This window comes from Malurus melanocephalus, unplaced genomic scaffold (genome assembly GCF_030028575.1).
Source record: "Malurus melanocephalus ecotype Western Australia unplaced genomic scaffold, MMel_1.1 scaffold_895, whole genome shotgun sequence".
Lineage (NCBI taxonomy): Eukaryota > Metazoa > Chordata > Aves > Passeriformes > Maluridae > Malurus > Malurus melanocephalus.
The window spans coordinates 89721-103112 of record NW_026624127.1 but is presented as its reverse complement, the minus strand read 5'-3'; the positions used below and the strand labels follow the sequence as shown (position 1 = coordinate 103112).

General features: G+C 44.8%; 1 protein-coding gene across 1 annotated transcript in view; it reads left to right on the top strand.

Annotated features, from left to right (window-relative positions):
• Positions 1 to 231: 231 nt before the first annotated feature.
• LOC130585462 (transmembrane protein 132B-like) overlaps positions 232 to 13392 on the top strand; it is a gene marked incomplete at its 3' end in the record, with an annotated part of 85839 nt that continues 72678 nt past the window's right edge. Inside the window, exons 1-2 of the mRNA XM_057385962.1 lie at positions 232 to 235; positions 603 to 1482. Coding sequence (XP_057241945.1) covers positions 232 to 235; positions 603 to 1482 — 884 coding nt within the window. The remainder of the gene's footprint in view (positions 236 to 602; positions 1483 to 13392) is intronic.

Here is a 13392-nt window from a genome sequence, read left to right as displayed (position 1 = left end):
TTTTAGTGTGAAAAGTTTTGGTTTCAAGAACACAAAGCTTTTATCAGGTTCTCACTTTTCCAAGCTGCTGAGCTGGCAGAATGGATTTGGAGAGATGCAGATGTTCAACCCCCCATTGCATAGTGTGTTAGTGATGGTAGATTAAAGAAAATGTTCAGTTTTTACTGCTTAAACTGTTCTGTTTTACTGCCACTAATATTCAATATGTCAGTTCCTTAGGTCTATTGAAACATGGGTGAGAAAAAGCTGAAAGTTTGATCTGATGATCAAAGAAAAAAAAAAAAAAAGACTGATAGTAAAAAGTTTTGGAACTTAGTTTGGGATCTGGCCAATCAATCCCTTCTTTGCTGTACCCAATACTTGATCAATGGCTTTCAGGCAGATATTAGATTGGGGAAGGTGGAAGGGGAGCAGTGCTGCTGATGCAATGGGATGTTTGCAGCCTGAGCTTTGAACCAGAAGTGTTATTCCATGGTCCAGTGTCAGATTGTTCTGTAATTGTGGCCAGCAGTATTGATCACATTGCTTTTGTGAAGGACTGAGGGCCATGCTAAGCAAACATCTGAGCTGTCTTTGTGTTTYCTTTTCTCTTTGGCCCGCAGTGGTGGAGAGCCGAGGAGGGATCATGGACAGCATCCAGAGATTCTCCAACCTGCCAACSTACTTCCCTGCAAGCCCTCACATCTCCAATGCTGACATTTTCTTCTTCCTCAAAGAAGCCAACCAGGATATCATGAGGAACTCCAGTTTGCAGTCCAGGGTGGATTCATTCTTTATATACAAAGCCAATCAGCCGCCTGTCCTCAACGCCACGTACGGACCCTTTTCTGTTGAACAGCCCATTCCCTTGGACCTCATGCTGACTTCTGCCTCTTTTGGTTTCACAAATAAATTCACTTTTAATTGGAAATTAAAATCTCACATAATCAACAGCTCRATCTATTCCAACAAACCCAAAATACAAACCTTGTTCTATATCGCGGGGAAGGACTGGGATGACTACGATTCTGAGGAGATGTTGCCTTGTGTGAAGATGTTTGCTTTCCTGGGGTCCAGAGAAGTCGTGGCCAGCTGTAGATTGACAGGCCACCTGGGATTATGTGTTGTGGAGTTGGAATTGTCTCCCAGCTGGTTCAGCTCCCCTCCACCCCTGCTTGAGGATGAAACAGCCTCKCTGGAAGGGATTACTGTGGAGCTCTTCTATAAGATTTATGCAGTGGATGGGGAGTGTTCTCCAGAGGATGCAAAATGGGAAAACAATATCCATGCAGGTGAAGAAAACGAACACCAAGCTTTGTCAGCTATGGAGAGGATTGGTAGCATCGTTATTTACCCAAATCAAGACAAATTAAAGCAGTCTTCACTGAGGGTGGATGAAAATATCCTTATTCACTTACCACTCAGCCCGGTCAGAGAAGGTGACATTGTGACCTTTCACGTTTTCCTGGMTGATTACTCGCTAGCAGACCAGTTTGTATTAAGGTAAGTGAATTTTAAAAAACAAATATGGGCAAATCCATGCTGGGTAAAATATCTTTGGTTATAGTCAGTGTTTTCCAGAGAGAACTTCAGCATTTCCTCTCCATCAAGGGAAAACTATAAATAGTCTTGAATTATCTATGTGCATGACACTTTTTGGAACACAGGCATTGATTTTTAAAGTATGAGCTATAAATGTTTGTTTGATTATTTCTTGTTTTAATTCTGTTTGCTTCTAGTCATAATTCTGCCTCTTAAATTATGCCTCTGTAAGTCAGCCAGGGTAACTGCYGTGATGTGTTTCACTGAAGATTTTGCAGGAGGGTTTTCTGTTTCTTTGCTGAAGCTTCCTCTGTTTTTATCGATTTATAATCACCTTTCCAAAGARCACTGGATGCATCTTGCACAGGTCAAATGTGGTGAGGAACTCTTGTGTTGCATTGTACAGAGGGGAGTTGAGAGGTGAGGAAATGAGCTCAGCTGTGTGGGAATCCTTTGACAGAGTCAGGATTTGGGGCCAAACTTTTCAAGTTATCTTCAGTTTTTCTATAAGATCAACCCATTCTGCTTCCCCAAGCTTTTGACTGCTTGTTTYGTGGCCCATTTTTGTTTTAAGTTTRGGGGCTCTCTGTTGACCTCTCCTTGTGAATCTCCTGTAAAAAGAGAATTCAGACATTTCAAACCACCCCGAGGGCTCRTGCTGCATAGCTGTTATGTCCTTAGCTGTCAGACTCTGGGTTCAGAGCTGCRCAGGGACCAAATTCAGAGAGAAATGTGAGCCAAACTGGGGGAATCAAAGGGCCAAAAGGTAATTGGGAAGTGTCATCTGCTGTAAGAATGCGAGACCCTTGGGGAAGAAGGAGCTGCAGCCCGTGCAAAGAAACCTCAGAGCACATTCGTGCCTCRCTTCTAACTTTGTGATCCGAGAACGATGGGAGCTCAACATGACAGAAGTGCACTTTGGGGACAGATGTTGAGAAAACAGACAGCAAACCTTAAGCAGCACTTTCAAATCATTCAGCATTTGTGAAGTAGCACATCCATATTCATAAACGTACAGATTGCTGCGTGAATGGGGACAAGTGGCTCAGAGCTCAGCGCTCCTGATGGGGGAAATGTGTGAGAAATATAATGGGGTTTAACCAAACTTTGAAAGGTTTGGGTCAGGAAGGGTCTTCATTTAAACACAACTTATTCGTGCTTTTACATGGATTTACTGGTTTTAATTTTGTTAAATATGGATTTGGCCAGCATCCACCGGCAGTAGATGGCCCAGCCTCACGGAGCAGGCGGTTTCAGCAGGCGTGTATTGATCCTCAGTGCTATAGCAGAGAGATTATAGAATTTGCCTAAGGCTCTGCAAGGATTTAACATCAGCTCTTAATTCTCAGGGTTTTGTTCTCTTCCCCACACCACAGATAAAATTCCCAAGGTGTTAGAGACAACCTAAGATGAGGATGTTTTCTTTCCACTGGAATTTCTAAAATGGCATTTACCTTGTAACACATGGTGCACGGGTAGAGTTTTGATATTTCTGCTGGCCAGGAAATAATATAAAGCTACTTGTAGAGACACTTTTGAAATGCTGTCTTTCAAAAGCAAAACAGGTCTTGGAAGGACTGAGCAAGTGCTAAATTGGGTTTTCAGGGAAGCAGAAAATGAGGGAGTGGACAGCTCCAAACTGAGGAGCCCCAGGATGAACCACAGGAACGTGGTTATTGCTGAGACCTTCCCCTTGTCCCTCAGCCCCTGTGCTGGCTCCAGTGCCAGGTGCTCTCCCAATGTTGAAGGTGCCTCCCGAGCTGCTGGGAAGGTAGTCAGGTTTCCATGGGGATTTCCTTCTTTGAAAARTGTATGGAATCTGTTAATCTCCAGGCAATGTTTCTGTTACAATAAATCAGCATGTTTTACGTGCCCAGAAATATTTCCTTGGAAAATTCACTATTGGCTGTYTGTAGTCTAGGCTGTCTGGGCTTTTATTTGGCTTTGCTTGCGTTGTGCTTTTCATCAGAGAAACTTGAGATATTTTTATTTAACCTTCAGTTGAATGCTGAAAGTAAGAGGCAAAATGCAATCCTGCTGGTGGTTCACCTGCCCTTCAGAACAGAAGGAGCACCAGCAACTGTTGCTATGATTATTTTGAGTAACATATGTGGGGTCCATGGAGAGATTTTCCAGCTGAAGTTTGCATAGTGGGCAGGGAATGATGCTGAGGGGAATACAAGCACTCTGGTGCCTGCATCTAATTTATGCACTTTCCCTCACCAGCTTCCCCTGTTTTTCTGCTCAATGCTAATGTCTGTGAAAACCCAGAAGGTTCTTATACACATAGAATTTCTGTGCGTTATAGCCAGAGAAAAATACATTCAAGTGAATGCTTGCCTTGGGAAATACATTTTTGCCTAATATAAGTGATAGTTTTTAATCATATCTGTTATAAGTGCAGCAGGGTCTGGCTCATACGAGATGATAGATCAAAACCAAGTCATGCTCAGCACAGCATTTGATGCCAGCCTTGAGCTCTGACAGGATGCAAAGGAACAGATATGCTCAATTTTATGCACCTTTTTTACTATTTCATGCTGTGTTGCATAGTATTTTATTTTATGCTGGATTTTTCCCCAACAGAACTGACTTCAATTCTCATTTGGGAGCTGATTCTTCTTTGTTTTGTGAAATTTGTGATTCTTAACCAAGCTTGGAAACCGAAAAGCAGTTGGAAGTTGTTCCTTGATCCAGCAATGTACTGTGTTGAAAGAGATCCACTTGTTAGATCTTCATCCTCCCCATAACGTCACTTACGGGGTGACACTGAGCTTCTTTGTGAAGCTCCAGCTCTCACTGCCATCCCTTCCATCCATCCATCCAAACTGGTTTTGTTTGTCTTGAGCCAAGTCTTGGTTGTTTGTTTTCGTTCAATAATTGGAATTTCAGGTGGAGATGGAGCTCTGATGGTGCTGTGCTCTGGTTCTTTTCCTGCTGGAATCCAGCCAGCATGGCTCGGGGTAAATGAAGGACACAGATCTGCCAAGGGACAGAATTTGGGGATGGAGAGTGCATTCAATGCCTTTGCTGTGCCTGACACTTGTGCTGCTGGCTTTGTTGACAGATGATCTATACATGCATACAATGAAATTCTTGTGACACTGGAGATTAATTTGTGGCCTTGCTGGTCTGATCTGTACTGCAAAATTCACCATCAGGGAAGATAAATTTTGCCCATTATGTTTGGTGGGGTGTCACTAAGCATAGTTTAACTGTAAAGGTAGGTGAAATGGGCTATGTTGCCATGATTAAACTCTTTTATGGGCCACCTTGTTAAAAAAAAAAAAAGGTAAAAATGAAGGGCAGCTTTGAGATTCCAGCAGGACTTGTACATGCTTCAGTGTCACAAATTTTCAGGCACTTTTTTGTCCTTTGATGTGCTGGAGTATCTCTGTTGCCTTCTTCACTGACAAACACAGACGAAACGTAGTAAACGAGGCAAGATGGAAATCACGACTACAGAAGGGGTAACAGCAACCACAGTGCTAATTGCTGAGCAGAAGAAGTCTCCTGATACCCATGGAGGAGTTATAAAAGAGACAGGAGAAAACAATTCCTGCTCAACTGGAAGAACAGAAATCTCATCTAATAGCACTGGGAATGGCTTCTATTTCTTCTGTGGTGTTTGTTGTTATTTAACTCCATCTTGAGACTCGGAGGATATATTTAAAAGAAAAATGGGAGTCAATTTGTACAGCAGGAGAACGTTTAATGAAATAAATGGACAATTGGCCCTTGGTTATGGGGAAGAAATGAGGACACTGTCTTTAGAAGCAAACAATGGATTTTTGGCCTGCTTTTCTCCCCATTTAAACCCTCAGCAATGATGTGCTGGTCATGAAGGCTGAGCATGAACAGCAAATTGTCGAGTCACACACAAAACACGGGTCTGTTGGCATTCCTTCCACGTCCCTTTCACCAACCACCCATCCTTCTTTCCCGGTCAGAATAGAACTGGAGATTGGAGATATTCCAGGAATAACAGCGAGGGGCTGAGACAGGTGATGAATGCCCGGGAAGGGGGTGGATGTGCCCTGTGTGTGGCACAGAAACCTTGGTGCCACTCAGTGCCCTGGCACCACATAGAGCAGGGCAGAGATTGCCTTTGGGTTGGGGGAGGATTGCCTTTGGGTTAGGGATGATTGCCTTTGGGCTGGGGGTGATTGCCTTTGGRTTGGGGGAGGATTGCCTTTGGGTTGTGGGGTGATTGCCTTTGGGTTGGGGGATGATTGCCTTTGGGTTGGGGGATGATTGCCTTTGGGTTGGGGGGTGATTGCCTTTGGGTTGGGGGGTGATTGCCTTTGGGTTGGGGGGTGATTGCCTTTGGGTTGGGGGATGATTGCCTTTGGGTTGTGGGGTGATTGCCTTTGGGTTGGGGGAGGATTGCCTTTGGGTTGGGGGGTGATTGCCTTTGGGTTGAGGGATGAACCAGAACAAAGCCTAATACATACCAGGCGACCCTCACTGATTATTCTCACTAGGAAAAAATGATATTAAGGATTGATATTAATAAACATATATCCATATGGAGGAGGTTACGTCTCCCGCTAAGGAATAAAAATTGCACAGACCATTAAAAGCGACTTACAGGGCTTCTGCGTTAATAATGAAAGATCTGGAGAAGTCTGAGCAGTCGTCTAGAAGGCCAGAAAAAGATCATTAAGAGGATGTCTCCTGCCAATAGCTGCCAAGAGCAAACAAGGGAAAGAAAACAGAAGGTTTTGGATCTGGAAATGCATAGAAAATGAGAGAGTGCAGACTGTGGGGAAGGCAGCCTGGCTGCCTGTGAGAAGGAGGCTCCACATGGCCTTCATCTCTCCTAAGCAAGCTGGTAGGAATGGGCAACCACTGTTACTGGGATTATCACCAGGATTATTACCAGCAAGAGAAAGAAATGATGAACTGAAACCTCATTTTAGCATGAAAACTCAGCAGAAATCCAAGTGTTGAGAAAGGAAAAAAAAATACTCATCTGAAATCAGAAATGCTGGTTCAGATTTAGTAATAATCACAGAAATAAAGCATTACTGGTGGTTTGGGAATAATTTGGTTTTTAGCCCAAAATTTTAATAAACCTGGGATGAATGTTGAAATTTGTGGTTTCYCTTTTCTCCCTGAATGTACATTGAACTAAATGTAAATATGAGACAGTGATACGTAACATTAATAAAAAATATCAAGCTCTGCCAAGTCTGGAAATGCCAGATATATCTGTGCAACATTGGTTCAGTCCCCGAGTACTTATGCCCTATATCATATTCCTCAAAGACAGATTCACTCTATTTTCCAGATCTCCTGCTTCATTTGATGCCTACATTGCCTTCCTCCCACTATTTTCTTTTCTTTTTGTTACTGAAYGGGGAAGGGAGTAGCATCCTTTTGGGACACTCCTATGAAGCCTGGGGGAGCTGTCACCAGAATGTTTTTTTGGTTTGAATGAGTCATTTCTATAAATCCCCTTTCAGGAAAGGTTGAACCATTCTTTTATTTTTCGTATTTCTGTGTGARACCGGCTTGTGGCCCAGAAAAATTGGCTGTAGCTGATGCAAACCTGATGGTGTAGGGTTCTAAATTTCACAAGRATGCTGTATGAAGCATTTAGACCTGAATTTCTGATGGCTGAAGGGAAAAAGGCACCTTCCCTGGGAGCTGCTGGCAGTGCCTGGCTCTGCTGCATCCACATCCACAGGCCAGCCTTCCTTGGAAATGTTTGAGCCACATTGGCAAATTCTCTGTCCTCATGTGCCTTAAAACAACCTCTTCTGCCCCAGTCACACTGGAGAGCGAGCAGAAAAGAAACCACCCCCTCACAGAGCCTTAAAACCAGTTCAAAATGACAAAAAGATAACTCCTCCTTAGAGCCCGAGCAATTCTGAAAGCTTAAAAAGCAATGGATCTCCGACAGGGAATAAATGACCCAGTGAATCCTGAAAGACCCTGCAAGACTACAGTCAATAAAGCTCTTTAATGGGATTTTAGATAAAGGTCAACTATGTGCTGCAATAATCAGCCGTCCATGATCACTCTGCAGGGCAGAGCAGCGGCCCCATGTGACAGAGAAACCCCAGCAGTTGTTGGATTTTGGCTTTGAAGCGTTTCCAGAAGGGATTGCAGCCTCGTGGAGATCAAACAGGGCTTTGAATTGAGATGTTTCCTGATGGAAATGTCTGGTGCTCTGCAAAGGGGTCCTGGACATGCAGAAACCTTGCAGGGTTATGAGGGTAAAGAGAAGGAGGATGGTACTGGGTCCTGGTGACTGTGACACGTGTCCCCACTGTCACCTCCTTCCCTTGGCCTCCCCAGCCTTGGCTTAGGGATSTTTGATTGTCTCATGGGGCAGGGAAATGTTTGTAAGGGTTGGAGGGGAGAAGGGATCAAAATGCAGAATTATATTAATAAAAAATATTTAGCTCTGTGTGTATTCCACCAGAGTTTTTCACTGAAAAGGTGAAGACTTTGCCAGTTATTTTTAATTTGGGTGGTTTGGGAATATTTCTTGTGCGTGGTAGAACACTGAGTACAGCTGGAATGAAACAAGGATCAGCTTCCCACTGGAAAAGGTGTTTGGTTTGCCTTGCAACCCTTCTTCTTCATTCATCTATTCAACTTCTGCCAGCACCTCAGCTATCTCATTCATCTGCACCTGGGARCAGGAAGGATGTGGCAATGTCATGTAAATGAATTTGCTGTATCTCATCTCCAGAACCACGAAGCAGGAAAAAGAAGAGGTGGGGAAAAGGAGAGGGAGGGAAAAGGTGAGGAAGGGAAAAGGAGAAGTGGGGAAAAGGAGAGGTAGGAAAAGGAGGGGTAGGAAAAGGAGAGTTGGGAAAAAGAGAGGTGGGGAAAAGGAGAGGTAGGAAAAGGAGAGGTGGAAAAAGGAGGGGTAGGAAAAGGGGAGGTAGCTGTGCTGGTTTTCAGCTGGTCAGTGCCCGAGCAGGTGTCTCATGGCTGCACCACGCTGGGTCTGTGGTGCTGTGTGTCACTGGTGCCACTGCACCTTGTTTGTCACATCAGAGTGTTTGGCACGTGTGTGACAAATCAGGGCTGTGAGAGGAACCCTGACAAGCTCTTGTCTCCTGCCTGTTAGCAGACATTGCTGTGCTCTGCAAAGGGAGGAGATGGCAAAAGCTCTTCCCAAAGATCTGGAAGGTGCCAATCCACCACATSACTCAAACTCTGCCTTGTTGATGGTAATGGAAGGAGATTTTATGTTTTTAAATGGTTTGGGTTCTACAAGCTTGCTCCTAGGCTGCTCCCCATCTCCAAAGCTTTGACATGACAGCTCGTGCTCATTAAGTGAGCAGCTCCTGCAGCACTCGGTGCTGCTCCAGGGCCGGGTGTGGCTCTGCAGAACACTGTCAGATGTGCACWGAGAGYRAGCTAYGAGCTGTGCTTGAAATGCCTGYGATGCTGGGCCTGCCTGGGAWGGGCATTTTGGAGGAGACCCTCACTGAAAGCACACCCTCGGTTTGCTGCCCTGTGTGGGGTGGGGATCCCAAAGGTTCAKCCTCCCYRGTGGCTCAGRGCATTGCCACCRCTCCTCTCCAGACCTTCCTTTTGCTGGGGGCTGTCCTGTCTTATCTTTGCCRTGATTAATGTTGGTGCAGCTATGRAACAGGAAGGGAAAGGCACAGAAGATGGAATTAGGAGTTGAGTTTTGCCTGYGAGCACCCGGCTCTGAATTCAGTTACCTCCSTTAACGAACACAAAGCTGCCTTGGGGTGACAAAACTGCTTAAACTCACAGTATCACAAAGGGCAATTGAAGGAAGACAGCTGCAAGATAAGCACTTTCTTCATCCATTTCTTTTATTTTTTACCTTGCACTCAGGTCGGAAACAGAGGTCAGAAAAGGTTCCTGTCTTTGAGTGCTCRTGTCAAGTTTGGGGCACTGTGGCTCTGCAAACTGTGTGTCCTGCTAAGCCAGCCCCTGGCGGGGAGCTCGGGGGGAGCCTTTGTTTTGGACAATATGCTGAGTTGTCCCTGCTTTGTGCCGCCAGACAATGATGGCATTGATCAGCTTCTTGTACAGCTCTTCATTAGCTGGCAGTGCAGTAAATCACAGTCTTGTTTAAACAAGTCAGACACAACAGTGATTCGGTCGTTGATGCAGTTACTTCTCCTTCTATTCATTACATCCACAGTAATGAATAGTATTTAAAGCAGAAAAATGCCACTGTTTTGAAATTTTCTTTTTTCCTGAGATGTTTTAGGCCATGCGTTGCTGTCATTTTATCCTGGTAAAAATCAGATTACTCTCCCATGAAGCTGATGAAGTATTGCTCGAAGTGAACACATTGATCTCAATTTCTTCRTGTTCCCACTGAAGCAACAGAGAGTTGCTTTTGTCCTTGTGCTTACCCGTGAGTTTCTGCACGGTCTGATRGAAGAAGGCCAGTGTGATAGTTTGCTGACAGCTTTGGRGAGGAAGGACTCTCAGAAAGAGCAGGAAACTGAATATTGCAAGAAAATTGTCAACACATCTTCTTGTTTTGGGTGCTGCTCCTGCTCCCCGTGCAATTTATGTCAATAAAGGACTCGTAAGAAATGGTTTTGGACAAGGCAGAGCAGGGAGCTGTGCTKTGTGTGAGGTATTTAATGCCTCAAATAGCTGCCACATCTGCCTCGGATGCTGTACTCGGCCAGGTTATGAAAGAAATCGTATTAACAAAGTTATTGAATCCCAGATGAATCAAAAGAGCTGCAGGAGAAGAAAACAGTGACAAATGAGTCTGCCATTCCGAGGCACAGCAAATGGTGCTTACAGTTAAAGCTATTTCACTCCTTGCACCGTTCCCTGGCAGCCCTGGAGCTCTGCGTGGGCASAGGGAGCGAGGAGGTGCCAGGATGGGGAAACCTCAGGCTGGCAGARCCCCCAAAACCCTGCAGTGGGGCCAGTGCTGAATCACACAGGGGCCATCACTGAGGAGCTCCTGAGTGCTGAGGGTCTCCTCTCGTGTCCCCTCAGCTTTGGGTCTGCCCTGAGCAGTGCTGGGTGTCACTGTCCCACTGCTGCACCCTGTGCTGGGAGTTACGTRCAGCCACACAGGAGGGAAATGGCTCCAAAATCTGTTCTTCCTGGGGAAATGCTCTGGGTGTTGCCTGCACAGGAGGGATTGTTCTGAGCAGCAGTATTTCCTGGGTTATCCCAAACCAGGAGGGTGCTCTTAGGGGAGCCATATTCAAGCAGTTCCATGTTTGTGGGGCAAATCTGTCACCCTCCCTCTGCCCCCAACATGCTTTCCTTTAAATTGCTCACTGAGACCAAAATATACCCTCCTGCCCCCACTCCATCCTTTTGAAAATTTTCCTGCCCAACAAACTTTCTCAGTTGCTTTTTATCCTCACTGTGTGGCCCAACTTTTTGTGGTATTAATGAAGAAGTCCCCAAATGCATTTTCACTAAATCCCCATCTCTAATTGYGCTGGTCCTAGAGGACAGCAAGTGGGAAAGGCAGAAAAGCAGAAGTGTGGGATAGGCAGTGCCTTTTTCATGAGCTTTCTCAGCATCTGCTCAAGTTAATGAGGGTCTGGGCAAGAAATGTGCCAGGCAGCCCCAGGGAGCACTCAGGGGAGCACTTCAATGCAGATCCCTGGTGGAAGATGTGATAAAATGCACCAARCCATGCTTGGGGACAGTCTGAAAAGTTTGTCAGGTCCTGGGAGGTGGCAGAGGGTGAGGGAGAAGCAGCTGCAGACTGTGAGAATCTGGACCAGTGTCCAAATGCATTGTGAGCTYTGGGTTGTTTCGGATCTGGGAGTTTGGCTCTGGCCCATCTCTAATTTAATTTGCCTGGCCAGAGTCTCCACTGTCTTACACAGAGAAGAGGGGTGATTTAATTGACTTCCGTGGAGTTGCTTAGGATCTGTGCCAGTAAAACGATTTGAATTTGGTGGTGTGCAAGGCACACGTGTGTGTGCCAGGTCATGGCTCYGTGTTCCTCTGGGAGCTCTGTCAGGGGTGGTGGCACCGTGGGAGGTGGGCAGGACACAGATGGAGCAGGAACGGGCACGGTTTGGGCCAAATCACACAACACCAGGAGCACACTCTTAATTGTGRCATTTCCTGCTGTCATCTCCATCGTGGGGTGTAAGTACCTATGCTCCTCGGCTAGGATGGCTTTTGATTCATTTGCCAAAGCTAATAACCCTTTAAAAAGAATTTAAACATTTCCAGAATTATTTCCCTGATGCTCCTGGGCCCAGTAGTCCTTTCTTTGCCATAGAGCAACTACAGAATGAATAGCAGTGCTGTGGACTCCCTCAAACAGCGACCTTATGTGAGATGTAGCGATTACAGCAATTAAATCCTCTTTGCCAAGGCAACCAGGGCTTTATTTCAAACTAAAGTTACATTTTTTTTCCCCCAAATGAATCTCTTCTACATGCATTATTCATTTTTCTTTGGAACATTTAGGCTGTGTGAATTCCACGAGTTCAAATTCAGTATTATTACTTATTAATTATTGTGTTGAGGTAATGTCTAGGACAGACTGGCTCAAGGGGTCAGAGGGCACAGGGTTCCCCATGCAGCCACAAGCTTTAGGGACCTAAAGGCCACAAACTTTGTCTCGAGGTGGGGGTTGAAAACTTCACAGCATTTGTAGAAAACTCGTGAGCGTTTGCATTTGTGTTTTGCTTGACTCCAAAACCTATGCCAAGGAAGTTTGGGGCATTTTGGTYCAGTGGATTCTTAGGCCAGTGCAGTTTTGATCATACTCTTAAATTTGATTACTGAAGTGTTTGAAGAAGGTTGGTCATGTCAGCTCAGACATTTTAAGTCTGAATTTAAATCTTGTCATTGTGCTCTTGCTTGTRGAAGGGAAGGTCAGTGATCAAAAATAATGGTGCAACATTTTCTTAAACAATTTCAGAGATTCTATCTTAGGGTGGTCTTTGGAATCCTTTGTTTTTAAAGAAATGTGCTACACTCATCTTTTAAGCTTAAGTGAGTTCATTGTCTCTTTCTGATATTACATAAATAGCCTYTTGATTGACAAGAAAACTAAAATGATTCTGTTTAAATCTGTACTGCTCTCCTAAGAAATCTACATTCATTATTCCTGGGATGACTGAAAGATTTACAATAGTTTATAATCYGGTATCATTTCATTCTTCTTCTCGGTGTTATTAATCACCTTGTCATGAAACGTCAGGAGAACTTTGTTCAGCTCGCATGATTTGGGCTGAGAAAGCCATACTTTAATATTAATGTTTCTTAGGAAATTGGGTAGATATCTTTGCATTCTGGGAACCATAAAATGGATGAATGATGTCCTTTGACTAGACATTAGATGCTTACAGGCTGCTGAAGCTGAAGAATGGTTGAAAAAGCCCTGCGGCTGTACCACTGTGGGAAGAAAAATGACCTTGCAGAGCAGATGTGGTTCAGGTCATGTTGGTTGTGGAGCTCTGCATTCAGGAGTGCCAGGCAGGATGGTGTTCATGGTTTGTGCTGGAATTCTACCCTGGCATGGCCACGCTGGTGATTGTGTCTCATTGGTGACACGAGACCCAGGTCCCAATTATTTGGTCATTTAAAGATTCCGGGTTGCATTTCCTAAGCCTGGAGGCACTCAACCGAGATCCTGGCTGGCTTTCAGCTTCAGTAATTACAACTTGCCAGCTCAGATTTTCTCTGCCTCTTAAATCACATCCGCTATTTTTCACTTCCTTTGCTAAACTGCTGTGTCCCCGGTGCTGTTGTTGGTGATAATAGTTCGAATGCTTTGCCTGTTTATGTAAAGTTGCTTTATCTGTAATGTCTCCCGGTGTTTGTACAAGAATTGTCTGTCATTGCTTTCATTTTACAAATCACTGYTTTTATTGCCCATGTTCCAGTGATACACCTCAAAGAGCAGATGCTTTC